At 40.4% G+C, this 24,628-nt stretch overlaps 1 protein-coding gene across 3 annotated transcripts in view; it reads right to left on the bottom strand.

Annotated features, from left to right (window-relative positions):
• The window catches only part of atp13a3 (ATPase 13A3), a 53,832-nt gene that overhangs the window by 2,570 nt on the left and 26,634 nt on the right, over window positions 1-24,628 (bottom strand). For 2 of the 3 annotated variants that reach the window (XM_006637726.3, XM_015361258.2), the window contains exons 5-33: window positions 23,494-23,673; window positions 22,280-22,350; window positions 21,784-21,867; window positions 19,218-19,287; window positions 18,637-18,771; window positions 17,441-17,513; window positions 15,587-15,718; window positions 15,025-15,207; window positions 14,377-14,534; window positions 13,737-13,925; window positions 13,292-13,353; window positions 12,613-12,763; window positions 12,140-12,256; window positions 11,602-11,619; window positions 11,349-11,502; window positions 10,868-10,988; window positions 10,367-10,491; window positions 9,113-9,288; window positions 8,455-8,583; window positions 7,898-7,977; window positions 7,583-7,625; window positions 7,189-7,298; window positions 6,628-6,724; window positions 5,977-6,049; window positions 5,351-5,528; window positions 4,777-4,970; window positions 4,551-4,639; window positions 3,792-3,872; window positions 1,296-1,388 (exon numbers count right to left, since the gene is read on the bottom strand). In XM_006637726.3, the coding sequence (XP_006637789.1) occupies window positions 1,296-1,388; window positions 3,792-3,872; window positions 4,551-4,639; window positions 4,777-4,970; window positions 5,351-5,528; window positions 5,977-6,049; window positions 6,628-6,724; window positions 7,189-7,298; window positions 7,583-7,625; window positions 7,898-7,977; window positions 8,455-8,583; window positions 9,113-9,288; window positions 10,367-10,491; window positions 10,868-10,988; window positions 11,349-11,502; window positions 11,602-11,619; window positions 12,140-12,256; window positions 12,613-12,763; window positions 13,292-13,353; window positions 13,737-13,925; window positions 14,377-14,534; window positions 15,025-15,207; window positions 15,587-15,718; window positions 17,441-17,513; window positions 18,637-18,771; window positions 19,218-19,287; window positions 21,784-21,867; window positions 22,280-22,350; window positions 23,494-23,673 (3,366 nt within the window). The remainder of the gene's footprint in view (window positions 1-1,295; window positions 1,389-3,791; window positions 3,873-4,550; window positions 4,640-4,776; window positions 4,971-5,350; window positions 5,529-5,976; window positions 6,050-6,627; window positions 6,725-7,188; window positions 7,299-7,582; window positions 7,626-7,897; window positions 7,978-8,454; window positions 8,584-9,112; window positions 9,289-10,366; window positions 10,492-10,867; window positions 10,989-11,348; window positions 11,503-11,601; window positions 11,620-12,139; window positions 12,257-12,612; window positions 12,764-13,291; window positions 13,354-13,736; window positions 13,926-14,376; window positions 14,535-15,024; window positions 15,208-15,586; window positions 15,719-17,440; window positions 17,514-18,636; window positions 18,772-19,217; window positions 19,288-21,783; window positions 21,868-22,279; window positions 22,351-23,493; window positions 23,674-24,628) is intronic. The other variant, XM_015361261.2, reaches the window with a different exon arrangement.

Raw genomic sequence — 24,628 nt, 5'->3', positions numbered from 1 at the left:
AGAGAAAATAAAAAAAAAAAAGAAAATGACGCCAAATTGCTTTTCTTTTCCATTCTGAGGACAGAATGCTTTGCTTCCTGCTCACAGCCTGCCCACCCACCCCCGTCCCCTTCAAGTTTCTAAACATGGTCTTACGATATGAGAGTGACCCTCTATAGCTATTCAAGATGCATACTACACTTCAGAGAATCAGGGGAAATGAATGAAGTTCGTTCAGCCTTTGGACTTTTGCACTAGCTGAAATCTACTGACCCATTTGTTCTCAGTTTTAATGTGTGAAAAAGATCTGGTGTTGGACATGGCTACGGGATCAGTAGGCCTGTTGTTAATCAGTGGCGATGTGCCCACACCAGTGCTTCACAACCAGGGAGCAACATGCACATCACTCCCTACACACGTGGTACAGCCAGCGCAGGCCCTGATACTGTAATGCACAATCAGCACATCGTTAACTACAGAACTCTTTCAGCCTGGAGCTCTTCGCAGTGTGTGTACATACAGAAAGTGTGTCACAATCACTCCCATCAAGGCACTTTTACTTTCAGAAGGGTTTCATTCCATAAACGTTTTTTTTTAATTATAACTACAAGGCCCTGGTTAGTAAGGAATCAACAAGTCTTATTAGAGATAACTCGATTTTTCACCTATCTTTGTTTTACTAAAAAATGCCTGATTTGAAAATACCATGCATCTAGTTAACTCTTGACATAAACGTCAGCCTTTCTTAAAGCACCACAAGAGCTGCACCTTGCGATACACTGTAAGCCAGCCTTACAGCATCCAGAACTGACTGTTTTGCAAAGACATCTTCTGACTGATTAAAACGATGCTTTAGGCTTCGTTAGAAGATCACTAGAGTCTTTGCAACATACGGTTTTATCTAACACGTGGCTTAACTCCTTTTAATGGACAAAAATTCAAGAGTTAAAATCAACCGCCTGGCTCTGGAAACAGAAGCGGCATAGTAAGCATCTGAAATGCTATAAAGAATACATACCTGAATCAAGGCATGCAAAGCCTTTCGGGGGTTTCTAAAAGTAAGGTAACAAAGCCTCAAGACCCGTGCAGCTGTGTGCGACTCATAGCAACCCTAGTGCAATGATGAAGTATTAAAAAGAAGGGAGTGACAATTCCACTGCTAGCACCCACCCTCCGAGTGTCAGGGACCCACCACGCTGGAATGCAAAGAAGGCAGATCACAGAAATCGCTTGGCATGCAAATGTTAAGAGTCTATGGCGAAGGGGGAAGGCACCAGGAAGTGAAAGGGACAGTGAATAAAGCGTCAGATCCCAACCTGTGGTGTCTGTGAGGCAGAGGTGATGCCAGAGCTGCCTTGCTTGTCTCGGCTGAACACAAGCTTCCATAAGACGATGTCAAGGATGAAGGTCTATGGAATATTGCAGTGGGCAGGAAAGAATTAAAAGAGCTACCAATCATGTTTTTTTTTTGTTTGTTTGATTATTTTTTATGAACAAAGATTCGTGAATTCAGTTCACGTCAGAATTCTCAAGTTACTAAAAACAAAAAGGAAAAATAGAAAAAAATCCCTAAAGCGATTATTTGCGAAATACTACATTTAGTATGATTATTTTACAAAGGTCAATTAGCAGAATGATTTGTTCTCACTGCTGTATCTTCTCCTGGCGTGGTTCTGCAGTGAATTCATTAGTCATTCAAGAAAGCTTTCAGGAAGATGCACAAGCTTTTATTTTGTTAGAAACTATGTTAGGATGTCTACGGTGCAGAATCGATTAAACTACAACAAAGCAGTTTGTTAAAAGGCTGAAGCTTTGCTGAGAAACTATGAATAAAACAAGTAACAACTCTCTCCAAAGCTCCCGTTACACGGTTCAAATGCATGTGGCATGTTGTATACTGGTTAAAAATTATTCAGAGCAAAAGGCAATTACACACTAATTTAATAAATAAATATTGTTGAGCTGTAGGAAAAAGTTTGAGTTCCAATTAGCAAAGGGAAAACGCCCAAGACAGAAACACAGTGATGCACCTTTGGGTTACCAAATCACTATTCCATAACATTTGTGTTACATTAAAAAATAATAACAGAACAACAAACTAAAAAAAAAAAGTAAAAAAAGGCATACCAATAACCATCTAGAACGGCCTCCATTGTACTTATATTAATTCATGTCTATAGGGATAGACGAAATTGTTCCTGAAATAAACTGCTTAAATCAACTCCGACATAAGCAATCTCCTTTATTTCAAAACACCAGAGGGAACCAGACACTAGAGGAAGCTACTGTAGGTCTGGCGATCGCGGAGGTTGTGAAAGGAATCCCCTGCTGCCAGTTACAATATCAACCTCATGCTACTGAAGTAGAACATGTCGACGTGGAGAAAGCTGAGGGCACACAGATATTAAAACCAATATGGAGCTATAAACAATTTTTACTTCGATTCATTGCTACAGAAGCCTATTAGGGCCCACAGGGAAAAAAAAGTGTTTAAGCAAGATACTGCTGCCAACACATCATCACCAGCGGGACTCTCTTTATAAACACATTACGCTGTTTGCTATGGCAGCCACTTGTGTGGCATCTAGGAATTGTTTTGGGATTTTGAGGGTGGCATGCATCCCACTATTCCATTACATTTATGTCTGTGCAAACTGTTATACCTTAAGTTTCTACTCCTTCCACGTGACAGATTTCTTGTCGTTTGCTGAGTAAACCCAAATTCATGTGTATTCGAAATAAGCATAGGCTGAAAGCTTTTGGTGTTTATAGAAAGACTGCAAGCCAACAGCAGGTATAGGTTTTACTGTTAAGTCACTGTTAATGTATTCTGTTCATTGTTTAAAGACAAGACAAAAACCTATCTACATGAAAATTAACCCAGCAATGCTATACGACAGGGTGTTAAACTTGATGTATACAAAAGACATTGTAAGTGCTCTTTTATACTAATTAATGTGCACAAGTGGGAGAGTGACTTTTTTTTTGTTAATGAAAATGGAACTTTGCATTGGGAAATATTTCATATATTGCAATATATTAATACATTGCGGCAGTATTATTTAAGCAATGATTATCGTGTTTAAATGGAATGTTACCAAATTTAAACACATTTTGTTTTCTCTGTGGCGCTAACAGGCTTCCATAAATTCCAGAAATTAATCCCTCCCAATTTATTCTTCTCTTCCAGTTTATATGCAAGCTCCCGTTTTTATATTTGTTGTATTTTGTTGTTTTGTTCTTTAAAATCCACGTCAAACAGACAAGAGGCGTCTACATCTCCTGCAACCTCTAGTTTGAAGAAAACACTCTAAGATGCATCAGAGTTCACTGTCAAAGACTATTTCTTTGCATATTATCTTAAAATTACTGTTCAGTATCTGCAATGCTCCAACACACACTGTGCAATTTGGAAAACACCTAAATCAGATCAACTATCAACTGTAACAAATATTCATACATCACTTAAAGGGTAGAGAATGGCTACTATGATGAGTTTTTAATCTGACTTTACACCTGTATGAGGCTAATACAAGATTAAGTAGCTGTCTGGTTTTAATTGCCAATTTGCTGTAGGCCAAAGACTTTTTACTGTAAAAGCTCTAATTGTATTTTCAGAATGACAGCACTCTACACTGTAGTGTTACTTAATTCCTCCTCCCCGTTTTAATATTGTCACATTAACGCTCCACTAGAAATTGACATTTCACACAGATGACTTAGTCAATATGCTGGAGCTTTCCTGCTAGAAGAGGACTGAGATCAAGTAAATCATCAAGTCAGGGGAAGATGTGCACACTTCTGCAGCTTACCTCCACCAGAGCAGACACTGCAGAGTTCACTATAATTATGAAGAGCATTGTGATGCGCCACTTGTATGGAACACACACAATCTGCAGAAAAAAGTCATACAGAAACAAACATTTAAAAGCATGCACAAGGCACTTCAGAGACAGACATTGTATTCCATTATTATCCTTCCTTTTCTGGTGCTTTTCTCCATTGCTTTCTCCTAGCCAAACACCTGTTGTGTAAAATATCTATCAACTAAGATTATGAAGCAAAGCATGACAACACTCAAGACAAAATCACTAAGGCTGCTGACAGAATTTTTTGTTTTTTAATTCAAACTCTGGTTATATCATATAATTGTGTATAAGTGCAACCTACATGACCTACATGGAAACAGGTTTTATACATTTAAACATATCATGCATTCATGGTATTTGGTACTTGTACTGAAAAGACAGGTAAGTGTATAGACATTTACCCCCAATTGTGCTATGTACAATTAGCTTGAGAATGGTACATATGTTACTAATCTGTACTAAAGTGAGCGATTCCTACAGTTCTAAACATCTAAATAGTCACAGTCGCTGCAGTTTTTCAGAATCAAAGCAGGGTTAGGGGTGATACTGTATTTAATACTAATTAATACAGTCAAATACTGGAAATCTAGAGATATTTCTGCGCTACACTGATAAGTGTCCAAATTGGCACCTGTTTGACCAAACAGAAAGTAATTCTTGTTCAGAAAAAATAAAATCAAATGTGAGGTTTATTGCACTTGCCTCCAGGAAGTCATCGATAGCTTGTATAGGATAAAACAGTATGAAGAGCAGGAAGGCATAAAGACTGAATGCTGACAGTACAAAAGGCCCTGAAATGAAAAGCAGAAATACGAAACAATCAAAACAAATGCATTTGTTATTATGAATTGGATACCATTAAGTTAATCGAGATTTGAGCCTTTTAATATTATTTTAAGCATTACTCTTGAGTTACGTTAACACTTACAGTTTTTGTAGCTTGGCTGCCTAAATGGCTTCCCTTTGGAGAACACGATGGCCACAGTGAGGTACTGGAAGGATGACACAAAGAAGAGGGTAGTGTTCTCGTAGTTTTTGATGTTGTGGTCATCCTCCTCCTGGTCCGTTTTGTTATGACCATGGGTGATGTTCTCAGTTGTGAACATGGACATATTACAAGCACTGTGCATAGAAGAAAAAGAGAGATATCCACCTGGATATGGAAAACCAAGCTTGAATACACTTTTGCAGAATCAAGTCAGGACACCACTAACCATTCATCTGTGCTGGACTATTATTTTACAGTTTGTCCCAATAAAATCAGAATCAATTAGTTGTAAGACCTGACTGGCATGTATAAACGGGAGTGGTAGAAATCTTAAGAAATCTGAGAAGAATCTGTGATGCTACCATGGTGGTTTTTCATTCATTATGCTCTGCAGGGGCACAGGGACGTTTGAAATTGCTGTCTCTCTTATTACTTCTTTTCACAATATTCAGAAAAGGACCCCAGCCTACAACAGGCTGAGCTCCCCCTCAGGATGCCCTCTCGGCAAACTTACTCCGACTCTGGTGCCCACGTCTCATACCAAGGCTGGCTTTTCACCCACAGGAACGCCAGTGTTTGGAAGCCCAGGCAGATGAGGATTTGAGCGAGTACTGAAAACAGCAGAGGTCCGGAAATGAGACCGGAAGGAGGCCTCCGTGCCACTAGCTCTGTCCAGGCTGGGTTTAAACTCACTGCAATGAAAGACAAGACAGGCAGAACCACAGTTACCGACAGCTGCTGCCTGTGAGTGAGCAAACAAACAGGAAAATACGATGCTGAAACTGACACTTTCGGAAACAGGCAAAAAATGTCCAACTACCACCATTTCAAGTTGTCTGGTTAAATTCATATATCCAATATACACAATGAATAGTAACATTTGAGATTCCGTTTTGTTTTGCACTCTATGAAAATAAAAAAAATATCCATTTTGTTCCTACAAGAAACAAAAACGGAGAGGTTCTTTATTCATTTTCTTCATATTCTATAACAAACTCGTGGAAGTCAGAAGTGGGCACGTGGAGATTCTAGGAAGTCACCCACTCCTAAGCGCTATAAAGATGAGACGGAGGTGAGAAAAGAAAGATCTGGAACAAAAATATTATGGCACTAGGATGTGATACATTTTTTAGCACTTACTTGTGAAGACAATAAGAAGAATGATTGCTACATCAATGAAGAGGAACTGGAAGTCTCCAAGGTTGCTAAGAATCTAAAGGAAAACAATGCCATTCAGTATAATTCTATGGGCATATTTTTATATTTCTCTACCAAACATTCTTTACCCACACCACACTAAAAATAAATCAGTTTCCTTATTGCTTGTTAAATATGGTACACTAATTTGTGAAAAGAATATAATGCAGACAGTATGATGTTAAATATTACATAAGATAAGATCACAACTTTCTGCAAAATTTAGTAGCTTCACAATGTTAACTTCACAATCATCCAAATCAAAATTAATCATCCAAAATGTTTTTTACTCAATAAAGATATCAGGTGAAAAAAATGGCTGTTGCCAGCCACAATCCTGTTTTTACAGCGGGAAGTCAGGACAGGCCTCTTCCATAAAGACGTCCATTCAAACACAACTGAGCAATTTCTAGAAGGCAGAAGATGAACAGGAGTGGGAGTGGGGCTATATATCCTAACACACGTGGACAGCAAATTAATCACTCTTTACATTTCTGACGTCACGTACCAGCCTGGTCCAGACACCCGCTCCTCAGTTTAGAACAGTCTTCTCATTAAAGGGCCAATTGGAAAAGGAGTGGGAGAGGTACTCACTGAGTAAAGCAGGGTGACACTGATGTATTGGATGATGCTGTACAGAGCCATGAACTTGAACACGCAGAAAGAGGTAATCAGAGCTGCACGGCCTTCCCTGAAAGGACATATCAAACCCGCACTGACAACAGGGAAGCTCATCTCTGGTTACATCAAATTTGGTGAACAGCACTGCCCCCTATGGACCAACAGCAGAGCTGTCAATGTTGGTGATAAATATACAGTCTCAGAAACTAGAGGAAAATTATGATAACATTAAAATGTACTTGGGGATACATTCCTATAGGGTTATCTGATCAGTTACTAATTTACATAAAGGCACTCAACAAAACAGTCATTACTTTTGCAGAAATCCAGTAGCTTAAATGCAAATTAGCTTATTTGGAAATGCTATTTGCTCTGATTCCTGGTACATTGACATTGTTAGTAGGACCACACAGCAGACTTGATCAGACATGTTGTACCATCAGCACTCATACACAGGAAATGTATGAAAGTGACTAATCTTTAATCTCCCCCCGCTAAACTGAAGGCAGCTGTGAAACCTGTGAACCCACTTACCTGATAAGGCTGGGCACGCAGGAAATGTTGGGTGTCTTGGAGGTGAAAGGGGAGGCCACTGAGGCCTCGAGTTCAGACAGGGAGATCCCACTGTGAGCTCTCTTCAATGCCTGGGAGGGACAAAGGGAAACACTTGATTACAGTTGCTCTGAGGATCAGGGAATATAACATTATTACCAATGTTAGAATACAGCAGACTGCTGGGCCGCCCCACGAGAGAATGGACTCGCTCTGCCTTTTTTCTCAGGTTGATGCTGTTTTTCTAGCCAGCGATTTATAGAACGGCAGGGGAAACAAGACTAGAAGGCCGTTATTCAATATTCTGTTTAATGTGTTTGCTGAACCTGGCAGTGCACAGCAATGAAATGGCACAGCAGCTCTGGGAAGTACTTACGCCACAGTCATTTGCGCCATCTCCGCACATCCCCACATAATAACTGAAAAATAAACACAGAACTGAATCACAACAATGCCTTTATGCAGTGAAACGTACAGCGGATGTGGCAATTAAAGCTAAATGACTGGCAGAAACCAGTCATAACTATCTTTATTCTACATAATATCCTTTACTTCAATGACCAATACCAAACAGCAGCATATGTCACTAGTAGTGGAAGGACTAGCAGTTAGAGGATTATTACTTTCGGCAGAGGGAACTAGGCTGACTCACACAGGCAATTACATGAGTGTACTGAGGCAGTGTACTCACTCCACACTCTGGAGCGCTTCCACCAGCTGCGTCTTCTGATCGGGTGCCATTCTAGCAAAAACCGTGCCATGTAGTACCAGCTTAAAAAAAAACACAGGGGAGAGACATACCGTTTTCAGTTGCGTTTTCTCTTATTGATAAACTGTTGAAAAACAAAAATCCAGTCAGGTCATACTTTGGATAGAGAGGCCTGTCTCAAAGCAAGGTGATAGGGATTAGCAGCAAGTTCACGTTTTACTAAAGTTTAAGGTCAGGGATTCACTGAAGTCAGGACTTCACAAGAGAATCGGGCTCCGACATCTGGAGCCACAGCCACATTCTTTTAAAAAATCTGAATCGAATTCACCACTCACTGTGAAATGTAAGTTTTGTTCTTCAAATAAAAAATACGACATACAGTAAGTCCAAAGCAAAAGTACTTAGAACACTGTCACTCCAAGTTAATGTTGAAGTAGGGCAATGTGTATAGGTGATAAAATGAAGTTTGAAAGGTGTATTAGTATTCTAATATTCTAGTATTCTTAGCGGAGACCTGTGGGAAAGTGAACAAGGCCCACCTTCTGGAGGAGGTCTTGAAAGTGCTCTGTTATTACAGCGAAGGACTTCCCACTCATGGCAAAGTGATAATGTTCCACATGGTTGAGCTCGTCCTCAGGGCTGCCATCATCCAGTTTTATCTGAATCTCCTGCAAGTTTCACAAGCAGGTTTATCTGGTCCGAAAGCACAACTATGCAACAGCAATCACGTACAGATTGAGAAGGAACTAGTAGCCATAACTACTCTTGTAACAAAAGCTGTATATACATGTTTTTAATGCTGTGGACCTGTAAATCTGAAACTGAACAAAGACTGTGCTTATGTATATACTATCTAACATCCATTCTTCACTATTTCAAGTTACCTTTCAATGTCAGAATCTTCAACAACACTTTACATTTACAGTTCTCAAAAGCTAATATTTCAATTTCTGCATTCCAGTTTAATGTACCATGTACTTTCACAATTCAGAACTGTACATTTAAATTTTATACAAGATTCACGTTTTCGTACACTGGGTGTATCACTGGTTCCTACGCGGTCGGTGACAATTGCTCAATTATGAGCAGAGAGAGATGCACTGAGAACTGTCATTAGAGTATTTCTGATGCTGGTGTCATCCAGCCCCCCACCAGTAGAAGGTACAACAGGCTGGCTGGCAGTCGGTAGACACTCACATCTGGGTGGGCAGCTGGTGCACTGGCAAGCTTGGTGGGGAAGTCTGCATAGTGCCAGTTAATCTTGGCCGCCTGGCCATCTTTTGGAGGTAGTGCATCCGCAATGATGACGCGGTCCTGTGGCAGGATCATCCCACAGTCACGTGCCACTGATATAGCAGTCAGCATGTTGTCACCTGCGGAAACAGGATTTTGTAACACAGCTGGACCCAACAAGCAGAGTCGATTAATAATTAACAGCGATATTAGCTGATCTGCATTTGCCAGCTAGAAATGACTGTTTTGGGGACAGGGAGAGACGACGTTCTCCACAGAAACCAACCTGTTTTAATCAATTTGCCAACTGCGGTAATCCCCGAAAGGACATTGAGGCTTTAAAAATGTAGTAAAGCCAGAGATACACTGCAATGTTTTCAACAACTAAAGTTGAAGATGAGTGTGCTAAGGTTAGCATGGTTGAGAAAAATCAGTTTGAAGGATTTCTAGTTTCTTTCCCTACTCTATTCCAGTTTTGTCAATTAATACCACTTTCAACTACTCCTGTTACCAATAATAAATGGTAGCACTGTAAGACACAATACACAATTTAAATGACAAAATGTATAATAGGGCGTGAAAGATAATATTTTGCATAATTTTACATTTTCAAAGATGAAGTAAATTAACTAGCAATATTTTTTTTATTAAATCATTTACACAAGTTAGACCCATCTCTTCATTTATATCGCTTAGAAAGAACATAGCCAATGTCAAATATCTAACAAGCTTCTCTCTACAGCAATCTGATATCAGTCTCTGCCAATAAAACGTTACATTTATCTCTAAACCAAAGATAACATTTTATTTCTCTTATTTTAAAATTTATTTCTGATATTTTTGTTGGTACACAGATTTGTTTTGCCTACAATTAAAGATGGCTAAATAACATGACATAAAAAGTGTGATTAATTGTTCAATATTTAGTCAGATGTCCAGATCTGACCTTCAAATGACCAGTGCAAGCTGTGAACTGCTGAAATGAAATACTACCTCCAAAATGTCATCATCAACTTCCCCATTATCACCATCAGGTTCAACTTTTGTTAGCTGGCGCATTTATGTTGATTTATATGGGGTAACTATTTAGTATATCAATGGGTATCTCTTTATCTCAGTGTATGGATTTTTCCCATTATCCATGGGCAGTTCAGTTACTATTCCCCACATGAATAAGGAGGACTGGGTGTACAGCAGTTTTTGCAAAGGATTCCTCACCTGTGACCATTACAGTGCGTATGTTAGCACTGCGAAGGTCTTCCAGAACGCCTGGAGTCTCAGTTTTCAGTTTATTCTGCATAACGATCATCCCCAGGAACTCCATATTCACTTCAATGGCATCCCTGAGAAAGGCAGAAGAATAAAAAATATATATCTACACTCGCGAAAAAAAGAAAATATAGAAGCAACAAATAAATCCTGCAGAAATTTTCCCAGCTTCCCAGGAAGAAGTTAAGTCTAAGGTTGAAATACAAAAAAAAACATCTTAAGTACCGAGGAATAAGTGAACTATGCAAAAGGGTGTGATATTGTATGACACAAAAACAATGTATCAAATTATCCAACTATATCTTGAAAATACAAGAAAAAGGAAAACAAAAATAATAGTTTAGTTTTCTAAACAAATGTTTGAACACTTTTCCTTACAAGTGGTTGGAGTCTATATTTTTAATGCCCACAAGCAGCTTCACAACAAACAAAGGGTTTAATGTACTGTACCTGTTGATGTTCTGCACTTTGTGCCATGTGAGTTTGGACTCAAGCTTTCGGTGAGCCAGGGCAATCACACGGAACCCCTGCTTGGTATAGCCCTCCAGAACGTCAGAAAAGTTCTCGGGCACTGCAAGGGAATTTACAAAAAAACTGTAATCACATGTGCATGTGTTGTTTTTTCCGTGTGTAGGAACAAGTAATAATACATAAAACGTACATGCTGGAAGAAGTGAATGAACTTGTTCCATGAAGACGGGTAAAACAATGTGGAATCTTCTGATCATAAGGCTGAAGACTAATCAAAACCTGTCAACTGAACTCCACTAATGTGAACTGTACACATCAACTGAGCAACAATACCACAAGAAAAAGAACTCGTAGTACAGCCTTGAGTTGCTTAACAGAAATCGTTCTCTATATTCCTGCATTTGTAGCCAAAAACAAGCCTCAAGGCTTCACAGAGAGAACAAAGACCGCGACCTCGTACCGGTTTCCATTTTGCAAAGGCTAGCAATGACCTCAGGGGCCCCCTTCAGATAGGCGTCCATTCGTTTCTCGCCCAAGAGCCTGACCACCACGCTCATCCTCTGCAGGGCCGAGGAGAAGGGGAACTGGCGCACAATTCCAATTTCATAGGAGGGCTGCAAGAGGAGGGGGAGACGAGACGCAGCTCTCTTAGCAATTCTCATTCAGGGAAGAAGTTACGGAAAAAGAAAAAAGGGAATAATAAAACAACTTACTGGAAGTTCATACAGTTCCTGTAAGACAAAGTAGTAAAAATTGGGTTAAATACAGTACAATGTAAAAAAAAAAACACTTGTTAGAAAAGGCTCAAATCCGTCAATCCAATTTCTGGATTGTAGCGAACAGTAAAAAGTAAAATAAAGACGGATAAAAGATGATGTACAGAGAAGAAAAAGGGAACACTCATATGATTACGGTGTGATTTTTCTATGTCTGATGAGTCTGCTGTATTTTGATCACGTCCTAAATTGTCTTTCATACACAAGGGGGCAGCATGAATATGTGAAGGAAAAGCACAGCTATGTCAGCTGGTAATCCTGTGCCAAGAAACAATGTGAACTAACCTGAGGGCAAAATGTAGAATATTCAAGACAGGGAGGTGCTCTTTCTTAGTTTTTGCAAACTAAGACCTCAGGCCATATTTAACGGCTATCTGTGAAATGTACTTTGGCTGCAAAAGCGAATTTGGTGCACAGTGAATTCTGGCATGTTTGCCAAGAATGTGGTTCGTGAACAGGCGTGTGTTAAGCATACCATATCCTGCTCTGTGGAAACCAGAGGCTCAGGAAGCAGCTGCTTAGGTGGCCGAACGACAGTGGGCATGATGCGGTTGTGCAGCGCTGTCTCCTCTTCTGTGGCTTCCTCCAGAATCTGGATTGGGAAGAGAGGATTCGGAGTAAGTTGGACAGTGCTTAGAATTGCCGACCCCCGTTCAACTCCGGACCTGGGGTTCTATCTGTGTGGAGTGCGTATGTTTTATCCCTGTGCTCTCCTGGCTTTCCTCTGGGTGCTCTAGTTTCTTCCCACAGTCCAAAGGCATGCTGACAGGTTAATCAGTTTGTGGCAGTGTGGAGTGGAGTCCCATCCAGGCTGTACTCTGCCTTGCTCCTGTTGCTTGCCAGCATAGACTCCCACTCCCTCGCTTCTTTGAACTGAAGTACCGGTTAAGAAAACACAAATGCAGCCAGTACAGACATGCTCGCCGCATGAACACAATCTCAGCTCACCCAACCAGTTGCCTCAAACATCTTGAGGTCGAGTGGATCTCCGGAGAGCACTCCCTCGATCTTGGTGAGGGAGTGACAGGTCGCCATGCAGGCCACAAAGTGAGACTTGACCAGAGCTTCCTTGTAGGCATTTTCTTCGGACAAGAGAAACCTAAAGGTGAGGCCACAGAGGAGAGTTTAGTCAAGGGGATACAGTGCACAGAGACTGTTTATGGTTGTCATACTGTACATGTAAGAGACAGTTTACAATCATTTTAAACAAAAAGCAGCATTTCTGATAAATTTCTGATAAAGAAGATCTGACTGAACACACTGAACCATAGTTTATTCTATCCCTACACATAAAATGCTTTTTGTGCATCAGTTCTCTGCTCCATAAACAGACTTTATGTTATTACCATTCAAAATGGATTCACAGGAATCAAACTCAGTGCCCAAATAAGTGTAATTTTATTGTCCAAATAAGAGCATTTAATTTAGGATTAAAACCAAATGAGAACGCACTGGGAAGACCTGGATATGTAATAAACCTCAAAAGTTTTTAAGTGCCTTAAGTGATTTCCTATCATTATGCCCACAGCTGCGGCTACACATACATTATGTACTGACACACATCTGTGTGTATCATATAAACTAAGCAGCAAAGAAGTGAACTGTATGTGTACAAAGGCTGTTATACCTTCCACTCTCCACCCTTTGGATGCCCCAGAGATCTAATCCATCTTCAGTTAGTGTGCCGGTCTGTGCAGAGAAGGAAAACATACTTTCAAGTTCTTCTGCAAAAAGTCTACAAACTCAGGGCAAGACAGAAGAATCAAAAGGTAAATCTTCCCGGCTAATTAACAGAACATAAAATACAACAAATCTTTAGGATTTTGGAAAACATAGTTCTTTCTCAGAAGTAATAACTGACTACTTTTATATCTGCATTCATATTTACATCAGGAAGAACTGCGTTTCGTCCCCCCCAAAAAAACACAGCTCTTTAAAACAGAGAAGCAGACCCTCTTCATTCACTACTGGATTCCTTCAGCCCCAGCCTGAGTGAGGTACGGCGGCCTTTATAGGCCAGCAGCATGAGTATGCAGGCGATCGGCGGGCAAGCGGGCGTGGTGCCTGCAGACCTTGTCGAAGCAGACGAGATTCAGCTGCCCACAGATGTTGATCCTCTGGGGGCTGATGCAGAAGATGCCAATGTGCTTGAGGCGGCGCTGGGCATAGACAATCCCAGCAGTCATGGCAGCCGGAAGGGCGGGGGGCACAGTGATGGTGATGATGTCCAGGGACTCGATGATGATGTATTTGGCTGGAACCTGAAGGACAGAAAACATTACAGATATTCGTAATTGAGTGTTGATGTGGGTCCCAGATCTTCTGTTTTTCTTTACGATCCATCTTCTCTTTTGCAATGTGCAATTAATACAATTGTGACCAATATTAAACTGTGAGGGGAAGAGCAAAAAACTACAAACAAATAGGACTGAGTATTGTTTCCTTTATACAGGTGAAACTGCACCTGCAACAGTGGTGCCACCTGCTACTCCACCATATACAAGAACGGTGCAATTTAAAACTTGACACGTGCTGTCAAATTAAGACACGTTAAAATACTCTCAGCAATATGTTTTAGTTTGGGATTGAATTAAAATATTCTAGTGAGTTTTAAGATCCTTGAGAAAACCAACAAACATGATAATGCTATCAAGGCTGTAAGATGTTTTAGAAACCCCATGCTTCAGCCATAGTCAAAAGGGTGCTTGCTACCTTGTGCATGATGCTGAGGACGATGGAGTAGATGAAGCCGATTCCAGCCACACCAACCAGGCACAGCAGGAAGAGGTAGGCGTCGCGGTACAGCTTAAAATCGGTTGGCTTTGGGTACAGGATTGAGCGCACCAACTGCCCTTTTGCAGTGTTAAAGCCTGAGGGATCACAGGGCAAAAATAAGCAAATAGCACTCACAGAAAAAAAAAGGCTTTGCGTGCAATTTGTGTGCACTTTTCTTTTTCTGACCATTGAAAGCCAGCTTTGTCTGAGGGCACTTGAGTGGTGAAGCACTGCTCATCCTTTCAATAACGCACACTTATAGGACAATTAAACTGTAGCTTTGTGAACTGCCACCACACGTTTGCCAAACGAAAACAAACAAAGAGATGGCAACTCTCTGCATCGCAAACTGCACTTCACATAAAAATCCACAGCACCTATCCACTGTTTCACTTCTAATGCTCTAAAACAGCATACTTATTTACAGTAAAACTCCTTTACTCCACAGCATAAACTTGTAACATAAGACACAGTTTAACAGAAGGCAACGTCACAATGCAGCGCTGAATTTGAAAAAAAACGTGCAGCAAAGTAATACTGCTGGAACAAAACGCTGCAAGAGCTGGCGCGACACATAGCCCTTACCAGTCCTAACCACTACAGCCTTGACGAGCTCCCCTGAATAAAAGCGGGTCTGGATGACGTTTGTCCCGCAGAATAGCGTGTGTCTCTTGTGCTCCTCTGTGCTGTAGATGCTGTCATCCTCTGCTCCTTTCACCCCCTTGCCTGGGTTGGGAAGGTTGGTCTTTGTGACCGGCACACTTTCCCCTGTGGAGGATGGAGACAAGCGCCGGGCTCTGAGCAGAGAGAGTGGTCTGAGGATATCTACAAGGGCAACTGTCCAAACACTGTGACCTCCATTAACCTCCTGCCCCTTTCAGAACTTCATTATTCACTAAACTATGGAATTGCCTATATCATAAATGTGTCAGATTTAACAATACAGAATCTCATTAACTTTTGGGTACATGTTCTTCTTATCCTTTTTTTTCCCAATATGAAATAATACCATGAACGAAATGGAAATCAAGAGTACAGAGGCAATCCGATTTCCAGGTTAACAAAAAATTCCTATTTTGAATGTCCAGCTTATATTAACAGCCACCTGGCAGAAGTCAGAAAAAACATGTAAGCCAGCGAGGGGTACCTGTGAGCATGCTTTCATTGACAATACACGTTCCACTGACCAAAACCGCATCGCAGGGCATGATGGAGCCATTGGAGGGAATCACCATGATGTCGCCAGGAACCAGGTCTGTGGACAGGGCCTCCTCTATCTCTGTACAACATGAGCCAGCACAAGAGAAATGACTGACCTGGTACAGATCTGGGCACACACAACTGACAACAGACAGGCATGCTTAACAATGGTGAATTCAGAGCTACTCAGCTTGTTAAAATACATACTAATTTTTAACACACCAAAACACTCGTATTTATTTCCTCTCATATTCAAACTGTTAAAAGAAATATTATTTAACAGTAAATATTCAACATTTTAAATCTTTTTTTAAAACAGCAAAACAAATTACATTTGGCTTGGACGTGTATAAATATAAATTCACTAAGAGGAGTAACAGTGTTGGTGTCACAGCTCCAGGGCGTTGGGTTTGTCTCCTAGTTGGTGATAGCTGTCTATATGTAGTCTATACTAGACTCGTATGGGTTTTCCTATGCAGCCTAGGCTTGACTGGCTCCAACTTGATACTCTGCACTGTCCTTTGTCAGAAGGCAGGGAGGGCGGTGGAGTTGTTCCCCCTACAGACAGGACTAGTTCCAAATAGGTTTGATGGGCTGCATTTTTTTGTTAATAATAATAACAATAACCACATCATTTTATTAACCCTTTACAATTTCTTGCATTAGGAATTATTGTTTCGCATACCCCAGCTTGCTCTCCATAAGACACACAGACACACAGATAGGGAGAAAGCCTGGGATCAGAGCGCAGGGTCTGCCATTGTACGGCGCCCCTGGAGCAGTTGGGGTTAAGGGCCTTGCTCAGGAGCCCAACGGATTTGAACCGGCAACCTTCCAGCCACAGGCGCAGATCCTTAGCCACAGAGCCACTGCTCCACCCAATCAGTTACTGTACTGATTGGAAATATTTGCTCTCCTGCACTCATTCTTTTTCAATAAACCAGAGCCAAATCCCGGAAGACAGGGTGCAAGGCAACATAGATCTAAAAAAATCGCATCGAACACACTGAACAGCAGAGTAGACTGCAGTTAGTGCAATTGTCTTTCGTTTATTTATCACATGTAGTTTGACGTGAAACCGACACATCTGTTTTTATAGGGTCAGAGCAGGCTAAAAAAGTCATTTCGCCTCATACAAGCTTCTGTCTAGTATTGATAGCCACTTAAACTTTCTAGTGTAGTACAACATAGTGTGAAAACCTGCAGGGCAGGTACAGGCAGATCAGAATCTCAGCCAGGTGTCCCTGGCAGAAAGTCAGTGTTCAACTCAGCCCTGAAGACAACGGCAGAGGAAGAGCAGGTCTGTTCTGCTGGCTGCCTTGTAATGCATCTTGCTGTGCAGCACTGGTAGCAGGTTCCCCGTTTTTTATTTTTCACGTCCATCTACAGTACTTCAGAACCTTTGCTTAAGAGATCTAAAAAGCAGACAACAGCTAAGGCTGAAAGTCTACATCAAAAGCAAATTCTGCATTTAACTGCAGATAAAACATGGCCCAGATAGCCCAGATTGTATTACTCTACCGTCAGCTTTTTTTTCCCCCAAGTCCAGCTCACTGCTGTCTTAAACTGCATGGATGCTTCTACATGCCTTGGCAAGTAATTGATCAAATACTGCAATACAATACTTCATCTCAACGCTGAGACTGTTGAAAATAAAATTGCTACGGAAATCAGAATACCCCATGAATTATTTTTGCAATTGCTCAAAGCAATATACAACTTTGCCAGTTGCAACAGCAAATTACAGTATACCACAAATCACAGCTACAGTTCCTTTCGTTTATTTGCAGATTTAACTTACCATTATTGGCCCTGCAGACAGAAACGCGCACAATACTGTGAGTTGCCACCATGTCGTGCAGCATAACATATTGCTGAAAATACAAGAGTTCAAAAGTTGAAGGGAGAAAAAAAAATCACTTCCAATTCAAGAAGCTTCACCGCATTATTCAACCTGGACAAATAATGCTCAGGAGTCGCATTGATTGGGGTAGCACTGAAACACACGAAACAAGATAATTTGGTGTTTTGTAACACAGGCCTAAAGATGGTAAAGATGTTCAGAAATGTGCAGTGCTTTTGTGACGTGCTCTTTTATAAATTAAATTATATATCATACAAGTCTTCAAATCACAATTTATTTTAATCTTTAAGTTCCATACCACAGCTCTTATATATAGAATTGCACAATGAACTTGAAGATCTGCCTTCAGTGTGTGCGGTTTTCAAGACTTCTGACAATTCACCACCAATCACTAGTTATTGTAATATTAACAGAACTACCAACCCATCAATACATCTGAAGTTAAGGCCTGTATACACATGCAACACAGTATTTGTGGAAAAACAAACTGGCAATTGCCTGCCTGAAAAATTCAAATTTTCAAGGTCTGTTATAAGCTTACTGAACTCTGTGTATTTAGTGTCAGAGTAACGTAACCTGACATTTATTAGGGTACACACTACAAGGATTAAGTGATCACATTATAGCATCTCCAGATTCTGTGACTCAACTCTTTTGTTTTACCTTAAACAGTTATTCGTCTCACTACCTTCTTGACTGATGAGAGGTTCTAAAAAGGGCTCACAGTATGTTTGATAGCAATGTATCACACATACTGACTTGTGCTGTCCATTAATATTAAGACATTTTAAGAGTAATTTTAATGGGTTAATCGGTAAATCCTTTGATTATTTTTTAAATGAACTGAATAACTCACACTACCTTTTTCTTCAAAGGACTGTAAAAAAACAGAACTACAGACTCCAAACGTAGAAAGGCATTCAAGTGCACACACTGCCCATAAAGTCCAGATCCACCTATGGCATGCGATTTCAAAACCTTTCATGTCTCTGGTGAATCAGGCCTCCAAATCAGCAGACCATGCATCAATCTGCCATTAAGCTCCTGTGAATGGACGGGATTAAAAGGCCAGCATGGCTAACAGCAGGTCTAGACTGGCTTACCGAAGATCAGTGTACCAGACTAGCCCTTACCTTTTTGATGGTGTACAAAGAGGTAGCTATTGAAATGACTGACATGAAGACAATGGCTCCAGCGTAATAGTAATATTCATCGGCACTCCAAAGAATAACACTGAAAAGTTGGAAGATGTAGAAAGGGTTCAGGACCTAGACAGGGCAAACAGACAATAAAAGCATGTGAGGATGTGATGGTCCACATTCATGAAATGCTAATCCTTAGGTCTATCAATCCTTTAAAGATTGCTGTGCCTCTGTTTTTATGTTTTGAATGTTCTGACATTTAGTTTTATGTGACAAGAATGCCGAAGCTATTAAACATGCTATTTTTCCTAAAGTAAACATGTTCACTTTTGAAACTGCTGTATGTTTCTATCACCATGCTGTCGATTACATCCAAACCATTAATACAAAATATGAACCATTTTAATACCAAATTAATGGCTTTCAGACTTTGATGAGCACATCCTGGTTTGTTTTATGACCAATTGTTTGGCTATAACATCTACTGCTTTAAGTTGAAATCTGACAATATCAACTTCCTACACTTCGCCAGAATCATTTTTACACTGCTACTGAAAAATGAAGTGGCCTACCTCTTTAATTAGCAGCTTGAAAACTGAAGGCACTTTCACTGCAATTTCATTCACTCCAAAAAACAATCTCCTGAAATAAATTGATAATAAAAAACAGGTAGAGTACTTCCTTTAGTTTTATCTCATCAGTATGGAGACATCAAAATGGCTTACATGTTTTCTAATGTAAATTAACTTAACGTGTACTAGTCTTGAAAGCTCAATTAGTCTTTACGTGGGAATAAAATAAGTTTGTTTTCAACAGAAACGTCAAAATAATTTATTTATGAAAACTAACTTTAATAACATTATATCAGCATTGAGATGATTACAGTCTTTCGTTCTGCACAACTTGGTGTCGCGACCTGTATTTTAGTTCTCCACCCCAAAGATGCTGAAACAGCCACTGACTGAGGAATTACTAACAATCAGTCCATTAAAACTACTTTACTCGTCTCAAACAGTCATGCTATTACTACAAATTGAACATAACGACACACTGTCTGAGAGATGTAATTATTTAATAATTCAACTTTGTCCGACTGTAATAATTAATAATTGCTTACATTTATATAGCTCTTTTCTGGACACTCCACTCAAAGCACTTTACAGGTAATGGGGACTCCCCTCCACCACCCATGTGCAGCATCCACCTGGATGATACTACATACCACTGGGTGATACCTATACTGCCTTTTCTTTTAACGCTTTCAGCTGTTTCCTGTTAAGAAAATTCTCCTTTCCACCTTTCCAGCATTTTACAGTAGAGCAGGGTCTTAACATTCTAAGGATTGGTTGCAGAGAACCAACACGAATATCCCAAATTTCCGTATAGCCGTATACCACCGCATAATGTATCATAGTATATCGTATGTTTGGACATAAGTAACCCTCCCTTTTATGATAATGAATGCACTAATGCATTTGCTTTAAGTTAATTTAAATAACAATGATCAAGTAAACAAAACAACAGTAATCACAACATAAACAACAGTCCCTCCTCTGTGTTCAGCCTGCACTTTCTCTCTCTGCCTCCGTGATTATCAAGCTGCACTGTAACCAGAAAGGTCAGTGAACCGTTCAAGTCATCCGCAGCCTTTCATCCTCCTCACTGCCGACACAGAACCTGGAGTGTTCGTTACAATATAAAGACAAGAGCACACTGAGATGCAGATGTCGGGTAGTGGGCACTTGGGAAGGGGACAGAAACGAAGCCAACTCACTAGCTAGATTCATCACACAATTGAAGTCCGTTGCGCAGCTAATTTGACCAGAACGAATCGCAAATAAGCCAATTGTGAATGTGAAATTTGTACACAGAGGCCTTACTGTATATACTATATTTAAAACTGGCTTTGGCCAATGCTAACACATTGCTTTTAACCTTTCCAGTTCCGCCTGAGACATTATCCTTCTGCTAGAATATAAAGCTTGCTCAAACTCACTCCACTGCTGTCGGCCCCTGCATGTTGGAGGGAGTTTTCTGTTACCGATTTTCAGTCGGAACCTGACAGTAGAGCCACCCGATCCAAACTACACACTTGCTCCAGGTTGACTAAATTGGCTTCAAAAAGATGGAAGCTTCTGGAAATGTTTGCGTTTCGGTTTGATCCGAGGCCGTTGAAATGAGTCATCTTTTTTACAAAACTTCACAGTTTTATCATAGTGTTTTGTGGCATCTGTGCAGCTCACTTCTCGCACGACTGTTAAGTAGGTTGCAGAACAATTACACGTTTGCCTGGGTGGTTGGTGTGGTGGCTTTGCCCATGACTTCCACCAGACCCTAGTTATGGGTCCAACCAACATCAAACATTCTAAATATCGCACCTTTAACTATTTTAACACCTCAGTATTTGGTGAAATGTTAAATTGGCCCCATTTAGACAAGTAAAGTATCTGAAGTGAACTGAATGTCCATTTTACTTTCCAGAAGGCCAGGGCATTTACTGATGTACTCATGTGGAATGGTACTCTGCAGCAGAATGCCAAGTACCCTAACTGTCATAGGTGGCTTACATGATAGCGTAAGTTTAAGCAGCTTAATACCAATGTCCTTTTGATTGCATCCCTCACACACTTTAAAATGCAGTATAACTCCCACTTGTTGGACTTGTGTCTAATGTCCTGACCACAACATTAACTGATATTGCACATTCTAGGTGGTGTTTCCTGAGTTCTTCATTTGTAGCAGGTCTTGTGTTTAATCAGGTCAGTTCTCCTGTTCAATATAAACTTCAATATAAACGGCTTCCACATCAATATAAAAGGCACCACATTTTTATCACTGAGCAAATCTACCAGAACACAAAAAAATGCTTTCCAGAAAATTAGTTTCACTAATCCAGCAATGCAATTAGATGCATTATTTTGATTGGTTTAAATGGAGAATTATTATTGCAACATAAAACAATGTAGTCCAAATTGCAGAGCCCTGGTAATAACGCATTATACCAAAATATAATTGCCTATAATTAAGTTTAACCCATTTGAAAAGTAAATTTAAAAAGGCAAAATCACATTATTAAATCCCTTACTCTATATCTGCTAGTGAGCAATAAACGTGGTGATCTCAATGGACACAGCTTACCTGTACTCCTGCTGGTCTTTGGTCAGCCCCATGCTGTGGTCATCATGGATGGAGGAGCAGGTGACTTCCAGGTCCTCCAGACCCCTGGAAGAGAACAGCACAGTGTGAGTGGTAGAGAGAGGACAGAAGGCAGTCAAACAGCAAACACAGATAGAGAGCTGCAGGGCTTTAAATCTATCCCACTAAATTTCTACAAGGAAAAAACAACACCCTCCTTGCGATTGCACTTTTTTTACTATCCAGTCCAATTAAACAAAACTAAAATACTAAAAATCTAATAAGACTTAGGAAACACAGAGATAATAAAAATGAGATAATGGTTTCACAGAGAGAATGCGTTAGAGGATATGGGGCATTTTCATTAAAGGAAAAATTAAATATTTCACATCACTTTATCCTTGACAATTCCAAAAATGATATTATGTGAACAACAAGAACAATTCTGGAAAAATTACTTGAAAATCATTTCTAGAAAAAATAATGAGGAAGATCTTACTTGAGTACTTCAAAATTCTGGACCATATCATTCCAATAATATGTTGTGCTGTGGAGTGTGAAATAGCGAACCTGAAAGGGAAATTCAAAACAGCGAGTTAAACAATTACCTCTCAAGTTTATACATCAGGATGTTGTTGTTTACAAACAACTCCTTCATATAAAGTGGAAAGGCCGAGCTTTAAACCAAACATTCAGAGGTACTATCGTACGCAATTTTAAAATGAAAACTTCGGCACACAAAATATGACACACATCTAGCTAAAACTTGCGTGCCCAAACTAGTGCAGTGTGGTGCTACAGCAAGTCAGGAAAAAAAAATTAACAGGTCTCATCTCCCACAGTATACAACAGCCTGCTCAAGAAGAGAGAAATTCTCACATCTTAAATACGGTAAGCTAATCAGGCACAGAATGGCTGTTGTCAAGGAAATATGCTGCAATGAACGGGTCTCCTTAAGAAATCAACTGTGAACCTCTATCAGTGCCTGCAGTGTTGAATTCACTGCTTGCTTTTAAAATATGCTGACAGACTGTTCCTGTGTGACCCTGTTTGAGTGTGTGGTGGTATTGGAGAACAGATTATTTCCGTTGTGGGAATAGGTGCTTCCGTGTTGTGAAAAGGCATCTGTACTATTTTCAGTGTGATTTTACAAGACAATCCTGAAAAGTTAACTCTTGAATTAAAATATGAAACTCGTTGCTTATGCTGCACAATTTAATCACAGGCATTTTACAACACTACATTTGAATTCAAAGTTCCATATGTACTTTTAGTGCTCTTTGCCATCCCGAAAAACAGCATAAACTGAAAAACTCAAATTTACTAAGCTGGCGTGTAGTACATCTATTTTCTATTCTATTTACTACATGTCTTGAATCATTTTCTTTTCCTGCCATCGTAAATCGGTTTTTGCAGTGTACACTCAGCTTAGGCGAAGCTAATATGAATGAAAAGGGTGTCTGATTTGTTATTTATTATATCTGTCCTTTTCCTTTCAGTCTTTACACACTAATTTCTATGACTTAAAACAAGAACAGAAGAAAGGTTACAGACAAGAGGAACCCATTCGCTAATTGACCCAGGGATCTCATCAATGCGTTTCGTTTAAGGAGCAATGGCACCCAGCTTCAACAGCGTGGCTGGATATGTTGTTCCACAAGCAATACTCATAGCCTGTTAAATCGGTCTTGAGCTGCAGATATAACCTCCTACCTGCACAGGCTGGTACTCGGCGTACTTCTTCACAAAACCCCTCGAGGGACTGTCTGTGGCGTGGGGGGTGTGACCGTTGGCCAGAGTTGTGTTGTCTTGGGAATCCAGGCTGTCAAAGGGAGACTTCCCGGGAGCCAGCATGACTCGCACCTTCGCTCGAAACCACGTCCTGAACTCATCCTGAAAATCAGAACCACTCCGGTCTTAACATTCCTCTAAGCCTGTATGGGTTTTGTTCTCTCAACCTCAACCACCCTCCTCCACCTGGTGGTCATTTACTCAGTTCTTCTCTCATCTCTCTGACCATCAGGGCTGATCCATTTCTGACTCCCTCCTTAATAACACCCCTCCATTGAGAGTATACTCATAGACTGCTTGATGCGTATTTTCATTTCTGTAAAGTGCATTCTGCTACAGATTGGAATCTTGCAGCCTTGTATTTTAATACCGCAGTGTGTTTGGGTTATTGTATTGTGTGATATACTGTAATTATTAACTGTCTTCTTGGTTTTACCACTTTACACTATGAACTTTGCTCTATTAATAATTTACAAGCTACGTCTTTTCATTCACCTTGGATGAAGACCTGGACTAATTAAAGCCAATAAGTACATTTAAGAACATGTTGAGGAACGTGTCCTTATATCGGTTTGAGAAGTAAGGAGCACCCGTTTTCACCTTTAACCTGGTCTTGACATGTCTCAGAAGCTAAGAGCAGTTGGAACAAGTCAGTTCAAGGAGAGCCAGGTTTCTATTGAAAGTATTACTACTATTCCCTTGGGACCAGGATTTTTTCATCCCAATTATAACGACATACTATGGTGACAGGTGCTCTACAAAGCCAATCCATGGCTGAGATGCTATTCTGGAGTCCTGACTGCTCAGTTGTTAAAGATCCCTTGGCACTGAAGCTACCCCAGTATCCCAGAAAATTTCCACTCCAGGCTATTAAAATCTGGCCTACCTAAATTTCTCCTTTAACTCAACGGATGAGCAATTTCTCACTGCTCCACCCTCTCTGTTGTGGAGTACAGCCACTGGAGCAGAGCCAGGAGACCCCAGCAGTCACCCCATGGCTGGGGAGCTCTTTAGCCTTTGCTCGTGGGGACTGTGAGAAAAGTGTGCCTGCCGTTTT

The sequence above is a fragment of the Lepisosteus oculatus genome, chromosome 13 (genome assembly GCF_040954835.1).
Source record: "Lepisosteus oculatus isolate fLepOcu1 chromosome 13, fLepOcu1.hap2, whole genome shotgun sequence".
Taxonomy (NCBI): domain Eukaryota; kingdom Metazoa; phylum Chordata; class Actinopteri; order Semionotiformes; family Lepisosteidae; genus Lepisosteus; species Lepisosteus oculatus.
The sequence above is the reverse complement of the archived record's forward strand: the minus strand, read 5'-3'. Positions and strand labels throughout refer to the sequence as shown.